The sequence below is a fragment of the Synchiropus splendidus genome, chromosome 2, assembly GCF_027744825.2.
Source record: "Synchiropus splendidus isolate RoL2022-P1 chromosome 2, RoL_Sspl_1.0, whole genome shotgun sequence".
In the NCBI taxonomy this organism is placed as follows: Eukaryota; Metazoa; Chordata; class Actinopteri; order Syngnathiformes; family Callionymidae; genus Synchiropus; species Synchiropus splendidus.
The window spans coordinates 13565605-13585357 of record NC_071335.1 but is presented as its reverse complement, the minus strand read 5'-3'; the positions used below and the strand labels follow the sequence as shown (position 1 = coordinate 13585357).

At 46.2% G+C, this 19753-nt stretch overlaps 2 protein-coding genes across 4 annotated transcripts; one reads left to right on the top strand and one right to left on the bottom strand.

Moving 5' to 3' along the window:
* Positions 1 to 837: 837 nt before the first annotated feature.
* On the top strand, positions 838 to 2968 carry LOC128754764 (UPF0575 protein C19orf67 homolog). 3 transcript variants are annotated; one of them, XM_053857615.1, is made up of 9 exons: positions 838 to 904; positions 992 to 1085; positions 1164 to 1257; positions 1410 to 1548; positions 1609 to 1729; positions 1797 to 1858; positions 1934 to 2095; positions 2156 to 2287; positions 2441 to 2968. In XM_053857615.1, exons 3-9 carry the CDS (start codon positions 1176 to 1178, stop codon positions 2589 to 2591), a joined length of 849 nt encoding a protein of 282 aa, XP_053713590.1. In that variant the 5' UTR covers positions 838 to 904; positions 992 to 1085; positions 1164 to 1175; the 3' UTR covers positions 2592 to 2968. The 3 variants fall into 3 exon arrangements, with proteins under 3 accessions (XP_053713590.1, XP_053713592.1, XP_053713591.1); XM_053857617.1 differs by lacking the exon at positions 992 to 1085 and having other exon boundaries at positions 856 to 904; XM_053857616.1 differs by lacking the exon at positions 838 to 904 and having other exon boundaries at positions 937 to 1085.
* LOC128754763 (nascent polypeptide-associated complex subunit alpha, muscle-specific form-like) lies at positions 2733 to 19684 on the bottom strand. The gene is made up of 6 exons (XM_053857614.1): positions 19487 to 19684; positions 12129 to 12756; positions 11988 to 12063; positions 9308 to 9486; positions 6647 to 9088; positions 2733 to 5355 (listed from the first exon to the last, which is right to left on the bottom strand). Exons 2-6 carry the CDS (start codon positions 12709 to 12711, stop codon positions 4385 to 4387), a joined length of 4251 nt encoding a protein of 1416 aa, XP_053713589.1. The 5' UTR covers positions 12712 to 12756; positions 19487 to 19684; the 3' UTR covers positions 2733 to 4384.
* Positions 19685 to 19753: the final 69 nt, after the last annotated feature.

The following is a 19753-nucleotide window of genomic DNA, read 5'->3' as shown; positions in this document are numbered from 1 at the left end:
TAAAACAGCCTTGTCATTTAATTACCAAAAATTTAAGTTGAAGAAATTTCGACATATGCTGACGTATGTTGTCTGTATGTTCCATTTTTATTTCTGCAATTGAAAGTATTTTATTATTTAACAGAATCCATTGAGTATGAGGTGTTGTTCAAGTAAAAATTTACCACTCTATTGCACACATTACTAAAACCTTTATTGCGTGTTATTCCTGCCATGACTGGACTATAAACTGGTGAAATAAAATTTCAATCGCAGCAATATAAATGTGAGCTGCTGACACTAGCTCAACCGTGTTCATATCATAAATAAATAAAGAAACCATTGCCATGATGATGGAGTGCTTAAAAATGAAGCTCATCCTGCTGGATCAGATCCGGTGTTAAGTCTACGACAACCCCCTCTAATAATTTCTTTGTAAACCCTAAGGTGCTGACCTGAAGAAGCCATGAATTTCAAACACACTTCTGAAATAACACTGTTATTACAGTCCTTTCAACCTGGCACCACTATATGATTGACAGCTAAATAAAGCATGCTAAACTGGAGCTCCCAAACTATTACGTTTCGTGATGTTAGAAAACAACTGACATCTCTAACTTGAACTCAAGATTTGGACATTACTTACTTGAGGAAAAGAATACGTCATTTGAGGCCAATTTATTTGTATCTCATATTGGCGACGCATTTAGAATTTAAAGAATCCTGTTTTATCTTCAAATCCACGATACATACATATATATACATTGCACAATCCTTGAGGTATATAAAAATATATAAAAATATAAAAAAAGAGAGAAACAAAAGTTGCTGTGAAGCAACCAGCCAATGACAGAGCTGATTTGAACACGTGACCGTGTGCCTCCGAGGTGATGCTCGCGTGTTGTTTTATCTACATTTACGTTTGGTAAGTATGTTTTTGTTCCGTGTTTAGTCAAAGCATTTTGTGAAACAAACATAAATACTTTATTTTCTGTAAAAAAAAAAAAAAAAGGGAAAACTAGCTGGTCGTCCACAGCCTGTGCTAGCATTTAGCCAAAGTCACTGGTTTTCTGGCAGTAGCTTGACTGGCGTGGTTCGTACACCAGGTTAGTTTGCTGTACAAAGATATCAACTCATCATTTAACGTCAACTATTAAAACAACAACTTGTCTTTTGTTGAGAAGCGAGGACGCAGGATGAAGGTGACACGAGCTTCGCTGTCTGAGCGACACTGTGACTCGCATCACGAAGAGGAACGAGCGGCGCCCGAAAATGGAGGTTAATTGAAACGCAATTCAGATAATATTTCTCAGTTTAACCGCTTGTAATTCTATAGTAACCGTGTAGCAACCAAACTAAGAAGCATTAAAGGTTTATGTCAGTCGATGTGTGAGTCACTGTTGCCAATAACAGTTGAACTTATCGCTCAGTTTGCAGCACGCGCCCTCTAGCGGCACCCTCTGGCCATGGCAGGTTACGTTGGATTCTGACTCGCGTGACTCTCCGGCAGAAGCATCTTCACTCCGTCCTGTCCGCATTTCAAGACTCACTGCAGAGCCGCGACAAGACGTGGGTTTCTGGCCTCGTCTGTGCTCTGAAGTCATATTAAAAAACACTGTTTGCTTTTAGACGTCAAACGCGACAAGCAGTTGTTGCTGAACTCACCAACCTGCTTTCAAAGTGTGAGCCCATCATTAGCCAGCTGGGGTCAAAGGTGACATGGGGCCGCAGCTTCAGCTGCTCTTCAGAGGTATTTTGTTTTTTAAACGGAAAAACTTGTCTCAAGGGGTCTGTTGATACAATGTCACTTTTCTCAGGAGCGATGCCACGCTTTGGATCCGTCACCGCTGAACATCGGCAGGAGAGATCTTCTTTGCCAGTAGAAACACACACAACCTAATAAAGAGTTCTTAGATCTGAAATTGTGAGTTCAAATTGAGGTTGACTCTTGCAGTGGCCAGAACAAAGCGGAGCGACTGTCGGTGACCACATTTCTCTACTGTCAGCCCACGCCGTACCTGTCCCAGATCCACACCGGACTTTTCAAGTACATCCGCTGGAACGTAGTTCTCCTCAGAAAGGAGGGAAACAGGAGCGAGGAGGACAACACAGCTTAGTGAGTCTTTAAGTCACTGCCTGGTTGTTGAAGTGAAATATTCAGTTTGTTTTGTTCCAGCTACTTCCTTTGCTTCGAAGACGTCCCAGATTTTCAATCGGAAACAGCCAGGTTTAGCATCAGAAGGATCTGGTCCATTGGTCGATGGGTGCAGGTGAAGCCTGACCCTGAGAAGGAGACCATCGATGACTGGTACAGTACACTGACCCCTAACCTGTCTTTCATTTCATGACACTCTGGACTGTAATATCCAGGTTAAACAACAGATCAATCCTGAAGTTGCTCTGAAATACTTCTCTCCCAACCTGTTTGAGCCATAAACAGAGAGCATCTTCTCTGTTCCAGGATTCTCTGCAAAGTACCCAAGGGCAGATACGAGCGGCTGCTGGTCATGGGCAGCGAAGAGCCGTCAATTGGCGCAGCCACCGAAGCCTTGTGTCAGCTCCTGCACTCATCCTTCTCTTCAGAGAACCTCCAGTCGCCCCAGAACGTCTGAGGATGTTCCACGAATGTTCCACATGTTCCGAGCAGATTGTTCACTCTGCGTTGTATTTTGCACTTTTGCGTTCTAGAATATGAACAAACAGTTCCATGTTTGTTGAAAAGAAGCACAGTTAAGTTATAAAAAAAGATTTTATTTGCACAAATCACAATGAATTTATTTCACATTAACACATTTCTCTCTTCAAAGGAAGCTGCCAAGATTCAGGCTCATCACCTTCATTACAACAAATTGGCCATTTCTTATAATTTAACACGCCATCTTTTTTTTTTTGCTTTATTTAAAAAATAAATTCCGGCTGACTCACAGTTCTGCAGTGCACACAAACATTCAGCTGACATCTTCATTCCACCTATTGCAAATAAGACATCTATAGACGACTATACTTCTAAATATATAACGTACAAAATGTCTCTTTTACAGTGTGTAGTCTTCAATGACAAGACAAGATTTCTCACAACATTAAAAAAAATACACATTTCATCGATGCTGTGCGCTTCACGCTCACGTTTGACCACCAGATGGAGCTGGTTCGCTTTTCAGACGCTACATGACGCTTTGGTGACTGTGCAGATGAAAAACTAAATATTCGCTGTCGGGATGGGACTGTGTTGTAAAGCATTTAAAACGACGTCCAAGTTTACATATTACAATCACTTCTCGTACCGCTAGAGTTTTTCCATGAAGAGCAAAAATGTACCCGCTTCAACCGCACCTGACCGTTACAGCAGTCGCTCTGAGCCTCACAGTAGATCTTTGGAATGAAACATCCAAACAGTGACCGGAGGTGTCGGCCGAAGGTTCAAAGCCCATACGGCCAGTTTGCATCACAAATCGAAATGAAGGCATCAAACCAGTGACATAAAAAAAAATCTGCAGAATGACTCAGGAAACTCAGATTTTTTAGACAAGACAAAAAACATTAACTCACCACAAATGGGTTTGTTCTACACGCTTTCAATCATTATGTAAAGCGTTGTGCATCATGAACATGATTTTTTTGGCAGAATTGTTCAAGAACCATTGCCGCCATTTTAACATTTCTGCAGAGTCATGGTGACTTGATGCAGACAGTGACTAGACTAGGTATCAGAGGTATGAACATCCTCCCTTAACATTTATTATACTTTCATGTGCTGCTGCTTATGTGACCCTTAACAACACTAAAGGTCGACTCTTGCTCAGGTAAATCCACTTGTACATTGTTCACCACAGTAGTTACTGTGTTACAAGAGCTTTTGTGCCACGTTTAGAAATTTAAATCAATAAATAAGGAACACGACGGACATAATGACATAGCATAGTGTTGGAAATGCCCCTGGACTGAAACACAAAGCTGCTGAAAAGTTTGAAAAGTGATCCAAGTGCTTTGCTCGTTCGTCTCAGGCTCCAAAAAAAAACTTCAGATTTTGAAGTTCCAGCTCAGGCATCAGCTGTAAAATAATGGAACCACAAAGCAACACTATCAGTGTGACCAGGATGGAATGGCCTGTACTTCGGGTGTGACAATGTGCCAGCAAGAAGTCATTCCATCCTGCTTTAAGATGATCGCATACTAACTTGGGCCAGTGCCTGATGAACATGAGCACATTAATGCTGGTCTGTAAGGAGGAAAACCAAACTTGTGATCTAGTTCTAAGAGGAGCACGTGGACAGGCGGAGAAGGCACTACCTCAGAAGGTCGGAATGTTAAAGATCTTGCATAAATGAGCATGAACCTGGAGGGAAAGTGAGGTGGACCCTGTAGCACCGACAGTTAGGATTGGAGCCCTTGGCATGGCGACGCCTCAGTGATGCGTCTCCAGCTCCACCACCGTCCACTCTCCCTGGGGCGAGCTGCCTGCGGCTTCTGGGGAGAAACTGCTGACCGAGGTGACGGTGGCGGAAGGTGGGGTGAGAGGGGGGAGCAGGGCAGGCCAGAGGCTGCTCTCCAGAGGACTGAGTTTCCCTCCTGTGCCTCCGGGGAGCAGCAGCAGGGAGGAGCAGCTATCTCCGTTCAGCAGCAAAGTCTGATTGATCAGCTGCTGGACGATGTCAACTTTCTTACCCCACTCCATTTCAAACGGTGAGACGGGTTCAGGAGGGGTGGGTGAGGGCACGACCTCAGGGTTGGAGGGAGGTGGACGCTCCACTTCAGAGAGCTTTACTTTCTCTCCGGCCTCCTCTCCCGGCACGTGCTCCTTCACCTGAGCCCGGTGAGCCTCCCCCTCTTCATCGCCACTCTCCAGAGCCTCGTAGATGGTGCACAGCCCCGAAGAAGGGGAGAGTACGACAGTCTGGACCTTGGCAGACTGCTGCAGCTCCTGCTGCCACTGCATGATCTGCTGCCGCTGCTTCAGCTCCTCCTGCTGCTGCTGGAGCTGCAGCTCCAGGTCCCTCCTCTGCTTCATCTCTTCGTCGTCCTCAGCTGCCGCAGCCGTCTGGACGCTCTGCATCTTTTCGTTCCTTTTTATTTCCTCCTCGGCTTCCTCCTTCTTCCTCCTCAGCTCTTCTTCCTCCCTCCGCTTCCTCTCCTGCTCAGCTTCCTCCAGAGGTCTGTTCTGTTGGTCTCGGCGCTGCTGCATCTCCTGCAGCTGCCGCTGGTGCTGCTCCAGCCGGCGCAGCTGGGGGCTGAGCGCCTGCTGCCCCGCGCTCCGAGGCGGGAGGTCGGCACAGGTCAGCCGAGGCGGGGAGGCCGGAGCGCAGAGGGGTTTGACCAGGTCACAGTAGGTTCTGCTGTGTGCAGCGTGATCACGGCGGTGCGGCAGCGCAGTGAAGCCTGTGTGTGAGAGGAAGCAGGAAGAGAGTTACAGGAAAGTGACAGCTGTGCGGCGCGAGTACAAGCAAAAGCGTGACGGAAAAGAAGAGTCAAACTGTAAAGGTAGTGCCAAGACAATTCCAGTGTGACTGGGGGTGGAGGAGAGAGAGCAAACCATGTGACTCCTTCACATCTAAAACACCCAGAAAATAAGTTGGTGCACAAAAAGAAGCAGCCATCCTCCTGTGTATGCAATCAGCTCGGGTAAAACAAAAGCCGAGACAGCAATTCATCCCTTCATGAATTCAGACAGACCAGTGACACATGCAGAAGCGCTCCATGCACTTGTTCATACAGCAGCCCAGCAAAGGAATAGACTACAACGTGTCGGACAGCGAAGCTTAAAAACTGCGGTGCAGTGGTGACATGCTCAAGCCTGATGACTGTGCCGGAGCCCGGGCACGTCGAGGGACGGGCAGAGTGGAGCGGAACACCCACGGTGGCTGGGGCTGAAGGACGCTCATCCTCTGGTGCAAGCCTCTGAGGTGAAGAAAGGAGGGTCCGGCGGCGGCAGCTGTGGCTCTGGTTTGTTATTGATTCAAAAGTATATCTTTCTGTCTACATGACACCGGTCCAACGCAAAACTTCAGATCAGAACTTCTCAGGCATCAATCACTTTACAATTAAAAGAATAAAATACACTACTTGAACTTAAAGCTGTCAGAAATAGTCACACCACATGAACAAAGGGCCCCCAGGAAGCTGATAAGAAAGTGATGGAGGCAAGTCTGTAGGCTCCTCCATAATGTCGCCTTAGACAGGCCTGGACCTGTGCCAATAAAGCCATACAATTGCCATAATAAAAATCTAATCTTTATTCAATGTTTCAGGTTCCTTACACAATAAAAAGTGCGAGCAGACATGAACGTGATCGGGCATCTTGTCATACAAAAGCAAACCAACATGAAAATACAACCAACACATTCTGCATGGTAAAAAGTTTTGACATGACTTGTTCCACGCTTTTAGTACCATTCATTTTCTTCCCTTTTTTTTTTTTTTTTTTAAATTGTAAACAGACAAGTCTGACTCGTGTAGGCACACAGAGTCTGACACACATAAGATGTAAACAGTAAAAGCTATTGCACATACAGGAGACATGGTTGAAGTGCTACTGGAACCCCCCACCCCCTTAAATACTCCCTTTTTTGCTCTCTTTAGTGTCTTTGATGGCATCCACCCCCAGGACTGAAGGGCAACTGTGATATGCTCAGATGAGGAAAGAGATGTTAGTCTGCAAACAATACGTTACCTGGGAAAGAGTTCTCCGACTTTTCGCAGATAGCAGAATAGTACGGAGGCTGGGCGTCCTCCGTTTTCTCCCTCAGCAACCCCTGAAAGCTCGGAGGAGCTGTGGTCTCATGTAATCCTGGAACGTTCTCTTCAACAGGAACTTCGGCTTCCAGCTTCTCGCACTGCAAGTACTGTGGCTCTCCAACGTGTGGCAGGTCGTTGGGTGCCGGACCAATGCCGAGCTCTTTTGCCTCCTCGGGAAGCTCCTCCAGGGAAAAGATGCCAGGGCTCTTAATGCAGCTCTCTCCAGTCGACTGTGCGTTGGAGGTGGACGCCGTGGTCGTGGTGTCGAAGCCGTAGGATGCGAGGGAAGTAGCCGAGGGCGGCGTTGACGTGTCAGCCTCAGGCTCGTCGCCTTCGTCCAGAGTAGATAGGCAGCGCCGCGCCGAGGGTTTGATCTGGAGCACGTCTGTGGTGGCACTTTCTGGCACGAAAGCGTCGTCAAGCTGTGCCTCTCCCTCAGTGTCGCTGGCCTCATCTTCTGTCACAGAGGATGACGAAGGGTTGGAAGTCGAGGCAGCTGCAAGCCCTTCTTGGTTTGTATCAGCAGCGACCTCCACGAGGCCTTCCTCACTTCCTCCAAGCTTGTGCCCTGCCTCCAGGTACTGGCCAGGATCCTCCAAGGTTTCAGGAATCCCTTTCTGACTTTGGTCTGCAGGCTCCTCCGGGGTGCTGCCCTCACTGCTCACAGTGCTTGACAGAGACATGGCATGAGCAGAAGCAGGAGGCGGAGCCAGCGTTTGAGCAGAAATGTTCAGATCCACGCACACGCCCTCCTCTTCCCTGGCAGAGGAAGCAGCGTCCGCTTCAGCTTCCTGCCAGGCTTTGGTAGAGGTGGGTGTTAGGGAGTCTGCCTGCCAGGGCTCGGTCAGCGGGCTTGCGGCAGCTGCTCCAATCTGCTCTGCCGACTGTGAGACCGAGTCGACCAGCAGCTGCGACTCTTGGGGTTGAGGGGTTTCTTGCCAGGGGTTAAAGGGGTTAGGCTGATCCCACTGAGCAGCTGGAGCCGAGGGCAGCTCGGGCGGAGGTGGCGGCTGGGCTAACCTGTTCAAGTTGTCCAACCTTTCGTCCTCTGCAAAGTCGTCCTCGTCGGCATTGCCGTAGCTCTCCAGCCCACTCTCAGTCACGCCTTCGCTGGCCATGTCCACGTCGTCATCCTCCTCATCATCCAAGTCGTTGTCATGCCGGATCCTTTGAGGTTCATCCGCGCGCTCTGAGCCCACATCCATGTCACACACTCGGTCGTTGTCATCCTCTTCGTCCTCATCCTCCTCAAAGTCGTTGGCAGGTATGTCAGGGAACTTCTCGAAGTCCGGCGAGCCTGCAGACGCTCCTTTCAGACTGCCATCTCCCAGGTCATCCGTGCTTTCAGTGCCCTCCAGCACCCCGGGAGCACTCAGCTCGGATGCGCCTTGCTGGCTGCCACTCACCTCCTCAGAGTCCAGCTCCGACAGCAAGGCTCCAGGCGCCCTCCACGCAGACCCTCCTACAGGACCGGCAGAGCCAGGGCGGGACTCTTCAGTGGGTTGTGTTGTCCCGCTCATTTCAGACACAGACACCAGCTGGCTTCCTTCCCGTTCCTCCTCATCGTCGTCGTCGTTCAGATTAGCCGACTGAACCTGAGGGATGGAGCTAGCGCCGACAGTGAGGGCAGGTTTACTGACGGTTTGGTTTGTTAACAGGTAAAATGGTTCTTCATTGGGAACTGGCGGCGAGGTTGCTGTGACTGGCGCTGGATCCTGCTTATCATTAGGCAATGAGGAAGCAACGGACTCCATTATCGGAGCTGATTCTACTGCCGAGGTCACAGGGGAACTCTGAGGAGGAGAGGCAGGGAGAACTGAAGCAGCTTCTGGAGCAGCGACTGCTGACGGTACAGTCTCAGTACAAGGTGGCGTTGAGATTCTCTCTGGTGCTGACGGAGCTGCAGGTTGAGACTGTGCCAGCGCAACTGTACAGTCTGATTCTGCCTGAGCAGATGCAGCAGGCTTGCCTACTGCAGGCCTGGCTGCTGCTGCGGACGAAGGACACTTTGTCTTCTTGACAGCAATGTAAGGAGAGACTGCCTGAGTGGGCTTGCTTCCGAGCCTCGCCTGTTGGGTGCCATATTTGCCGGGCTTGCTGGCTGGAGAGGCAGGAGGGGTTTTGCTAAGCAGCGGCTTCACTGCAAGATGAGGCCACGAAGGAGCCTCTGGCTTTTTCGCAGGGCCAGGATTTGCAGGCTTCTGTGGTTTCATCGGCACCACATTGCGACTCGTTGCTTTTGCGGGCAGTTTTGGAACAGATGAGGGCTTTGCAGTGGCTGAAGGTTTGGGGGGTTCAGCCTTTTTGGTGGGCGGCATCCTTGTGGCTGCAGGAGGTCTTTTGGAAATGGCTGCAGCAGGCGGTGGTTGACTGACATCTGGCAGAAACAGATTAAACAGATCACCAATGAACAAGTTTATTAAGCATAGCAGCAGCTTGTTTATAAGAGAGACTGAAAGAGTAGCTGTATTACTATGAGTGAATATACACATCAGAAACATAATAATCACAAATAATAAGAATGATCAATATTTGACACAAGTCACTTGAAAAACAAGCTGCTTACACAGGACTTTCTGGCGCCTCAGTGACTAACCTTTTTTTGCAGCTGCAGCTTTGGGACCATGCGCTGTGGTGCTCCTGCCTGTAGAGGGAGCTGCGCTCGCTTTAAAAGTGGCAGTTCTCCCAGCAGCGGCAGAGGTGGATGTTGTCCTGGGTGGAGCGGTGTTGGGCCTGGACGTCGCGGGTCGTGATGCTGACTGGGCTGATGCAGGCCTGGAGAAAGTTCAGGCATTACTTTCTGGCAAACCTTCATTTAGAGAGATTTTCTCTGCCGAACAGTCTCAATGAAGCCGGACCATAACAAACCAAATAAATCAATATGAATTCAATGCTTGATTTGAGCCGTTTTCAAAGCTGCATGCACAAAACCCAAAGCCCCATTAATTCAGAGACCACAGATAAGCACCGAAAAGTCCAGTTCACCTTTTTATAGTCACCTATAATGAGGTTTCTCCATCATTGTCTGTCTCATCTGAAAGTTTTGACTAGCCATGAAATGATAATGTTCGAGGCGGTCAGTTGACCATCAGCAGACTCACTGTGGACTGCTTGCAGGCAGATGCCTCTCCCACAGCACTGTGATCACTACAATGACCGTCTGTTTGCCAGAGATCTGACATTGCATGGACAGACTCATGTTGGAGGGAAATAATGAGTGACAACCCGAAGCCATGACTTCACTGTCGTGCAGTAGAGAACTATGACATGTATGGTTTAATCATAAGAAAAAAAAGAGCTGCAGAAGCAGAAACTGGAGCAGATTAAGGAGAAAATTGTGAAATAACTGCTGCTTCAGAGGCCTTCCCTTCAAGACGCAGTAACGTTGGGAAAGAAGACAACAACAGGGCACGAGTAGTAACTTCTGATCCAGATGCAGGGGTAGATTGGTAGCCCAGCATAAGAGCTTGGTTTGATGGTGAATTAGGGAGGATTACATTTCCTGCTGACAGACGGAGGAAATCAATACAAATCTCTGGGCGGATGTGAGGCCATACAGTGCCATTCACAAGATGAAACATGAGGTCATTTTGAGGCAAAGGTCAGAAGTGGGACAAGAAGGCTCCATAATACGAACAAATATTAACACATTATTAGAAAGAATTAAGATTTAACTGATATTGAGTACAAAATACATCCAGTGTCAGGATTTATATAGATCAATAAAAATAGTTCACATCGACCAATTCAACTTTTGCAAACGTTTGACATTAAAGACTAAAGGAGACAATACTTTTATTTGCAATAGCAATGTCGTAACAGCAGAAAAACAAGGTTTGTTTGAGTGTACACCAAGACGATTCCTAAAAAGTATCAATAATTCATCGACTTTTAAAACAAATGATTGGACGCCTCCAGTTCATGACTCCTCTGAGACAGAGGTCTTCACCAGAATGACCATTTTATTCCCATTGCTCTTCCTAAAAATACGTGCACTTTGTCCGGTCTACACTTAATTCCTCTTGTTACTTTTAAAGGCCCCTCTGAGAAAACAAATGGAGACAGCGCACACTAACAATACCTTGTTTGGCTTTCAGACCGTTTAAAACCAGCTGCTTTATTTCTTCTGGAAAGCCACAGACATTCCTGGAGGTAGTGAGCGGCTGGAGTTATCTCCTTGACAGTGAGGGCCGTGCGCCCTTTCAGGCAGAGAGGTAGACCAGAGCAATTTGTTCAGCTGATGAACTTGCCCTCAACAACATCCACTACGGCAATACTTAACTTGAGAAATGTCATTCACACATTTGCTGTTAGGAATAAATAGGTCAGCTTGTGTCCCAACCTTGGAGGAAATTATAAAGCACATTTATGCTTAAAGGAAGGAAAGATGACTCCAAGTCTGAAGCAATGAAAACTGACAACTAATGGACAATGGTGGCCAAAACACTGCTCAGTCAAAGGAAGCCCCAGCCTTGGAAAATACCCCCACACCACCATAGATCCAACAGCTCTGAGTCCCACCTCACTGTATTCAAATATACATGCAATATCCTAAGAGACATTTGAATAAATTCCTAGTCACAAGTCTCTCGACTATTTATGCTGAAGATAGCGGTCAGTTAAGCATTTCACAGTGAAGCAAGGTGCTTTCCATTGTTGGCAGCGGGCGTCGCTCTACAACAGCCAAAGCAAAGAACAGGCACCGGGAACTAGCAGACCCCATTTGTGGCGACGATGCATCACTGTAACACAACTCTGAACATGACCTGCCTCGTCTGATGAATTCAGAGCTTCAGTAACCAGCTACCAAATCAAACCCTTAAATTAGAAATCGGGGATAAGAATCTCTATCAAGCCGAGATGAAACACAAGTGGCCGTTTCATCACTTTGACGGCAAAAGAACTTTATCTCGAAGCCAGTAGAATTGTAAGATGAGTCAATGGCCGGGAGTGGGGCTATCGACTTTGCCAGGGGGTTGTTTTGAACAAAGTGGTAGTTCTTCAGTATCACTGGAGCCCTAAGTCCTTTAGACTTGGGCTATTTTATGAACGTGACTCAGACTCTTGGAAAGAAATCTGACTCAATGACAGCACAGGGAGCACAATAGGTCCTTTGTCCTCTCTAAGGGAAAGTCTAATAGATCACAGATTATTTGACAGAGAGTTATCAAAAAGTACAAGCCCCCTCTTCAATCACAATTATGCACGTGTTGAAAATCGATCTCAACTTTTTGCAACATCGGTTAGTCAGGAGGAAGAGTGTGCTGAAGGCGTACCTGCTTGTCTTTGGAATTGCACCGCTTTCAGGTCTTGCTGCAGCTGATTTGAACGCCATGGATCTACCAGCTGTTGCTACAGAAACAAAACAAGTGATTAAGAACTATTTTGTGCCCTTCAAGAAGAGACGTGTGACTTACTTGTGCCTTGAGGTCTGGTGACGCCAACAGAGTCTGTTTTTTTCTTAGGAACACCATTTGTGGTTGGTGGTTTACTTAACTTTGTTGCTGCAGAAGCCGTTTTTGTCGCCGCTGTTGGTCCAGCGGGCTTCTTATCAGGCACCTTAGTTTGGTTCTTGACTGAGGAGGGACCAGCCGCCGCTCCAGTCGGTCTCTTGGCTACAGCTCCCACTGATGATGATTTTCCAGCAAGTGTCTTGGATGCCGGCACCTTTGCTGTCGGCGCGGCTGTGGCTCCCTTTTTTGACATCAACTTTCCTGAGTCGTTGGTAGACGGAGCCACCCTGGTCATGCGATGCAAGGAAGTACTCGTGTGATTAATCTTGGGAGCCACAGCCTGAAGCTTGACCTTATTTCCTGCAGCAGCCTCAGGTTTCCCGTTTGCCTCAGCACCCCCAGGTTCTGCATCATTTCCAGCATGTTCTGGCTGTGGTCTGATTTGACCCGTTATGTTCTCTTGGGAGGCTGACTGCTCTGCAACGGCAGCATCCTCCGTGGGTTCCCGAGAGTCTGTGGTGTCCATGTTAGACCCATCTGGTTTCATTCCGTCACAAAAAGCTGTGGTTGGTTATGAGGCACACTGCAGGTCCTGAGGGCAGCAGAGAGGGAAAACGAAAATCAAATCAACAGAAAACTTGGTGTAATGGGATAATGATAATAAAATGGTTTAATAAATCTTGGAACATTACAATTGAAATCACTTTTTCTCCTCAATTATTTCACAAGAAGAGCAGTAAGAAAATAGAACAAAGGTAAGAAGGCAGGAAAACAAATGGTGATGGATACATTTTGCAAAGGGGGAGAGGGTAGCCACTTGGAAATAAACGTCCCAGACTTGCCCCTCACTGCATTTGATTTACATAAGCTTTTTCAAAAAAGAACATAGATGTGAGCTCGCTGGAGCTTGGTTTCATTTCCACTGTAAAAGCAGATGGCGACTGTTGGTTTGTGGGGCAGTGGTTGGCATTTAAGTCCAACTATGTTTATCATTTACAATATTCATTACACTTTAAGCAACAAAGGTTATATTTAAGTATAAATATTTGGGTCACAATATTTTGTCAACTCCATCTCACCATGGTCATGTTGCAGGCATTAGCAAAATCATACCAGGAAAAAAACGTCCAATGGGTCTTTAATCTTGTCGTTCACCGTATTACCAGGAGAATTGATGGACTTATGTAACAGGACTTTTAAAAGCACCCAGCTGGAATATCTCCGAAGGATAGCCGCATGATTGTTTTTACAGTTCGGATAGGTATAAGTGCAGCCATGCTGCAGTACAGGATCAGCTGGAATCACTACTCATTGTCAAACTTCTTCAGGGCAAGCGAAAGCATCATTTTAAGTCAATCCTGGCATGTGACGTAACAGACTGGAAGAAAATGGACCCTTAATCCCACTTGCACAGATTGAGAGTTTCCAATGCAGCACTATAGAAGGCATCCACCCATATGAAAACATGGTGTCATTAACAAAAAACAATCCCCTTTTATACCATAAGACACCATTTTAAAATGTGTTCTTGCTTCTCAACCATTGTGAGCCTTGGTTCCATTGAATTGCTCTTCCTGGCGACCTACTCAGTCAAACTGGGAGGTACACACTGTATATAGCTTTAGCTAATCACAAAAATAAACTTGGAAGGTGTTTGCGCAGAGGCTTCAAACATATTTGTTTTAAAACAGAAGAGCACCCCGCAGGGCAGGATCAAACACACTCTCAAACCACTAACAACGCCTGCTCTGGAGTCCATCCCTTAAACTAAACACTTGAAAAACAAAAAAAACGCACCGTGTAATTTGCCAAACAAAAACAAACTTTGCTTTTCATCAAGGGTTTTTAGTGGCAATTGCATAACAAAACCATCAAAAATAAATCCCTTAAAAACTCTTAAGGATTCATTTTAATACGTATATACCAATTTAGTAAGTATGTTCAAGGGAGAATAACTCTGTTAAGGAAATTTGCACAGAAGAATGCAAAGGGAAAACCTGGTCAGCTCAGCTCACATTCTGAACAGCATATGCTCATATTAAATAGCTATGATGAAGTTAATAGCATGTTACTGAACACAACAGCCAAGAAAAGCATGATTCTAAGACCTCACTTTCGTGGGACATAACCTCAGACTTGGACTAGGCAAGGACAGCATAGAATAATAAAATGGGTCACTTTTCATACGCCGTTTAAAGCAAACAGGATTTAGCTGAGTTGCGAGCATGGCAGGAACTTGGAATACATTATAGGGTTGGTGAATGAGCCAGGGGGAGCGTCTCTCATCGTGATGCTGTGGCTGCACTGTTACAGTAGATTTACTCTATTGTAGTCATTCAAGGGCACTTAAAAAGGGAAAAATAAGCACAGAGTGAAACAAATTGTTCACAAGAAGAAAAACACGAGCAATTCATACAGTGACCCGAAGGTTCGGGGTACAATTACGTGCTTTGTTGCGTTTCATAATGTGTGACAAAATGAGTTCAGAGAAAGGCCACTTGAACATTTACTTCCACCGTGCACATGTCTGATGGCAAACTTGTAAGTGAGACCTGTGAGAGTATGAACACGCATGACCAAAGTGACAGTTGCCTCCTGCATTCCCTTAATTCCACAGATGCCCGGATTCATCAGCGAGTTTTTACTGCGTCTGCACTTGAAGCGGTCTAAATCAAGAAGAAAGGTCACTCCCATAACTTGTTTCAACCCCCTGCTATTCTGACTTAAATCATCCAGGAGGTCCACTCATAAAACCACGACAACAGCAACACAAAGAGCCTGTTCAAACAGTTAAACATCCATCAATGCTTGGCAAAAATAATACACCGCATGACTCGGAGAATAGAAATGAGATCGGTTATGGCCTTGTCTCCTTGAATGATTCAACAGAGCTTTTAGGGAAAACACAAGGGGTTGAGGACACCGAGATGAGCTTGGAGTCAAGTCAATATCATTTGCCAAGAGTTGTGAGACACTCAACAAGGCCACTCCATGTAGCAATGCAACAGCTGAAAAAAAGATGCACAAGGGCCAATGGCAATGGTCAGTGACAGCAGGAAAAGTGGGTTACAAGCTGTCTCAAACTTGGCAGCGAAACACACACCAGCTAGTTGCCTTGTTGACATTGGCACAGTGCTGGGGAGCAAAGGCAAAAGGAAAGTGGAGGGTGATCATTAAACCAGTCTGGTGACAGCTAAAGCCGGAGCAACAATGATGATGTGAAGTGTTAATGCGCGTAACATAGTGGGATTCAAGGGGGAGGGGAGAGGCGCGGGGTTATTGTCTGCACTTAGCACCATCTAACCTCTTTAAGCATGGGGCTGGAGGAAGAGGGGTGGGATTTGAGTGGATTAACTGGTACAACAGGATGGATAAGCAGTTGGTACTGGAAACATCATCCAAAAGATAACACTGACATCAACTGCACCATGAAATATCTCCTGATACAATCTACAGTATCAGACACAGGAAGGAGAGTCTGCCAAGATTCAACTACTGTCTGGTCTCCTTCCCAATCCAAGAAACGACTTTGGTGACTTCTTTTACTGTCCACAAATAAGCATGACATCATAAACATGATTTCCTTTTGCCATTGATAAAAGACTCGTGTTCACCCTTGGACTTGTGTCTCATAGCGCCATATTTTATTATTCATTTCCTTGTGTCTTCTACGACCAAGTTAATCGACAACAGGAAAACGTGAGGTTTGATTCATGTCAGTTCTTGAGGAGCAATTAACCATGTTCCAGTTCACATAATGCCCAAGAGGCTTCTGTCAATAAGAGCCCACTGTACTCCAATCACTGGGAGCACAATCCAACCAAAATTAAACAAACAGAGTCAATATGATTTTTGGACTCCAGCGGTCCTGATTGGTTCCCATGACTGACAGCTCAGGGTGAGCCGAGGCCAGATGGACATTAATCCTGGCTCCCTGACTGACTGTCACACCACTGAACCGAGAGGATACACACACACCATCGACTTTCTCATGGATCCAGATCAAATGCATGATAGCTGACTATCCACCGCCCTGCTCACACTCAGACACACCCTTCAAGCTGCAGTCCACGCACACATACACTGAATACTAACAGTAAGATGACATTTTCTCATCATCAGAAAAATGCTGCTACTGGGGAGTACAGTTTGGAATGCAAGCTACAGCTGTCCAACCGTCGAGGCACATTCTTATAAACGAAGCAGAACACACTCCAGAGTTGATAAACATGGGAAAGTGCTGTATACTTTCAATAATTACAGTTCTCAGGGCTCAGATTCCCAGAGTCTGGCAGACATAAGTGCCTGAAAATGCGTCAAAGCACTTCATCCAAACAGGCATGGGTGTGCCAGCTTCAGAACCACAGTGACGAATGCAGCTCAGTCCAGCTATTTAGCAAAACACCCAAGAATGAAGGCTAGCATAACAGCAGCATATCCACCCAAGACCAACGTGTCAACATTAACCATGACATAAGAAATGTATCACACCTTAGGCGAGTTGATCTTCAGGCATATGACTTTTTTTTCCCCACTCGGTCAACTGATATCCAAAGAAAGAATATTTCATCAGTCATTTTGCAGCTCAGAATTATGAAAATCAAAAATCTGTAAATATGAAAAGTTCACTGCAAAACGTCTAGACAGCATCAGTGTAAAGGTTAACTCAGCTAAACATGAGCAAATGCAAAACCGCATATCAGCTCAATACAAGTTTCTCTTTGAGAAAACTGCACCCACATCAATATATTCCGAGCTCCACACACAGGATGGACCAACATGACCTCCAGTGGCTTGACTCATATGGAGGAAGCAAAACTGGCTGTTGAAAAATAAAGGAAGTAGGAAAAACAAAGGCACAAAGAAAGACCAGTGAAACATGTCTGATAGATACATCTCTACCTGGGATTAGAGAGTAACTGAAACATAAGGCCCACGAAGCTGACCCCACCCTGTCAGAACTGACCACAGGTATTGCGCAATACATCCCCCAGGACAAGAGCCAGACGTGAAAATTATTACTCCATCAGAAAGAAACAGCCTCTGGCTCCAACACTAAGTGGGGAAAAAAAAAAAAAAAAAAAAAAAAAAAAAAAAAAAAAACATGTCTCACAGGCACAGAACGCAATTCGTACATGGGCGATCCCATGATCACCATGGAGTCTTTCAACATGACTGCAGTGCTTTCACATTTAACATAACTTTTAAAATACTTCTGTTTTAATTAAAGCTAAATTTGAAACTTGCTTATTTTCAATTTCACACCTACAGATAAATAACGTGTAATACAAAATGAGGGTTTGAGAATGACAACTATACATTGTGAGCAGCACCTGTCCCCGCTAGCATAAGGTCTCATTTCAAAGTTCCATAATGGTTCGGCTTTTTAGTTTGGAAAAGATGCAAGTGTTCCACCACTGGGGTAAATCTCTCCCCAGTTAAACCCTCGTATCGTAATGATTACAGCTTAGCAGTAGTTTCTGCTTGTATCCGACATGGCGCAACCTCATTAGTGGACCCACCAAAATAAAATTTTACCGACTTTTCTCTGATCATTGTAGCACTGTCAATGTAGTGTGTCAGTCATCATATGCCCATTCACTGTAGGAATATTCAAATGAGGTCATCATGTAAAGGTCACGCTTGAAAACATGGTATGCTTCATTGTTTCTTAATCTCCCTCTTCATCTACAATAATCCCAAAATGTGGTATTCAACAGCCTGGAGTCTGGTTCTTCAGGGGGTTCTGCCACCATGAGACAGATTTTAACAGTGACTGAATGACGGGTATCGATCTTAGATCCCACTCACTGCTCCAAGTTAAAAACATCCAAATGCCAAATGGCAGCAGAACAGGAGGTTTGTAAGGGGCCACATAATATAGGGCTTCTGCTGTGAAGGGCCGTCATGAAACATACATATTACTGAAGAATAATCTTGAAAATGTGTTACTAAAATACTACTAAGCAAAAAAAAAAGTTCAATGTGTAAATGTTATATATTTTTCTTTTTACATACATTGAACTCCCATAAATATTTGAAGACTGTGACAGGCCTGTATGTAATACATGTACATGACGATATAAAGGCATTATCTGATACTGGATACTTCTCCCCAAATACTGTGTACTGAAAATACTAATGAAATACTGAAAATAGAACAGAATTAGTAATGAATGAAAAAAAAAAAAAAAACATTCCTTCCTGCTCAGACCTGGGGGCCACACGTCTGTGCTGGAGCTATGACAAGACATGAGCATTTTTAGTGGAAACTTGTGCAACGAGGAGGATCTAAAATGTGGGACGGATAGTAAACAATAAGAGGAACACATGGGGGGGCACAGGCAATGACTAAATCAAGGGGGAAAACTGTTTTCCTGACAGATGGAACCTGCACTGCGTGGAATCTGGAAGGCCAGAGGATATCAGGATGAAGGGTTGTGCGTGGGATGTCTTGTTGAGCAGTGTCAGTACACCCGATGGCACTATTCTTTCATGTTCACCCTCTTCACCTCAGACGAACAAACCGGAGAACTGTCCCCCACAGATGATCTCTGATGGCTCCTCGGTCGCCAGCTGATGGTGAAGAGGCGGCATGCAGAGCTCTAGATAACCGAAGCAAGAGCCGGTTCAGTCCCCCACAAAGTCCCATCAGACCAGCCCTAACACGACCCTGACCACTCTTCTTGCCTGGTCCACAATAGGTTCCTAGTTTGGCACGCCTCTCAATTTTGACACTTAAGCATGATGTTTCCTCCCCACTTTCCCCTCTTCAGGACGAATTCTGGTCATAGCATTTCTGTTAGGTTAAAATAGTTCATCATTAATGCAACATCTGAGAGCAGTAAAGAGGCGAAACAACCCAGGCTTCTAAACCAGCAAACATGTAGTGCAGAGTCCAACCAAGGAGCCCACGGGTGACCCCATTGTTTTTGCTGAAGTAGGAGGGGGGGGTCTGTGGGATCAAGTGGAGCCTCAATAACACCATTTGTCTCTGAAGGAGAACAAACATGAGGAACTCCTCAGAATGCACCTCGGAAAATGACTCAGCACAAGCCCCGGCAGCGCTCAGCAGACACGTCCAATCGATAAAGTCACTCTCCGGACAACTAGTGGAGTCTCCTGCCGTTATTTTGGGGAGACACGCGCGGCGAGCACACAACCGTGACATGCTAACCGCTGCACGCATCACAGAAGGCCGACGGGACGTGCGGCGACTGGAAGCTACAGAAATGCAGCGCAAGGCGACAGCAGCAGTGATGTTAATGGGTTTCCTCGGATTAAAAAAAAAATGGCGTGTAATAATAAAAGCAGTTCGGTACCGTTCAAAACGCCGCCTCCGCTGCTCCTGAAGAATCACACAGACACTCCCCGTGTCGTCGGTCCAGCACCGAGGTGAAGGGCAGTGAATTCGCCGTGAGAGGCGACAATTTCAGCAGGTTAACAAAGAAGCAGCGTTCGTTCCTGCACGCCCTCTCCGCGTTCAAGCGGCCGCACACTGGCTCTCTCTTAAAGGATGGACGGGGAGGAGGGTGAGGGGAGCGCGGTGGTCGTTAAAAAGACGGGCACGTTACATCCAGCCGCAGCCA

Coding starts and splice junctions, on each gene's coding strand:
- LOC128754764 (XM_053857615.1), top strand. CDS start 1,176: ATGAAGGTGACACGAGCTTCGCTGTCTGAGCGACACTGTGACTCGCAT. Junction 1,258..1,409: donor AGCGGCGCCCGAAAATGGAG/GTTAATTGAAAC, acceptor CTTATCGCTCAG/TTTGCAGCACGCGCCCTCTA. Junction 1,859..1,933: donor AGGAGAGATCTTCTTTGCCA/GTAGAAACACAC, acceptor TGACTCTTGCAG/TGGCCAGAACAAAGCGGAGC.
- LOC128754763 (XM_053857614.1), bottom strand. CDS start 12,711: ATGAAACCAGATGGGTCTAACATGGACACCACAGACTCTCGGGAACCC. Junction 9,089..9,307: donor AGCTGCAGCTGCAAAAAAAG/GTTAGTCACTGA, acceptor TGTTTCTGCCAG/ATGTCAGTCAACCACCGCCT. Junction 5,356..6,646: donor GTCGGAGAACTCTTTCCCAG/GTAACGTATTGT, acceptor TCTCACACACAG/GCTTCACTGCGCTGCCGCAC.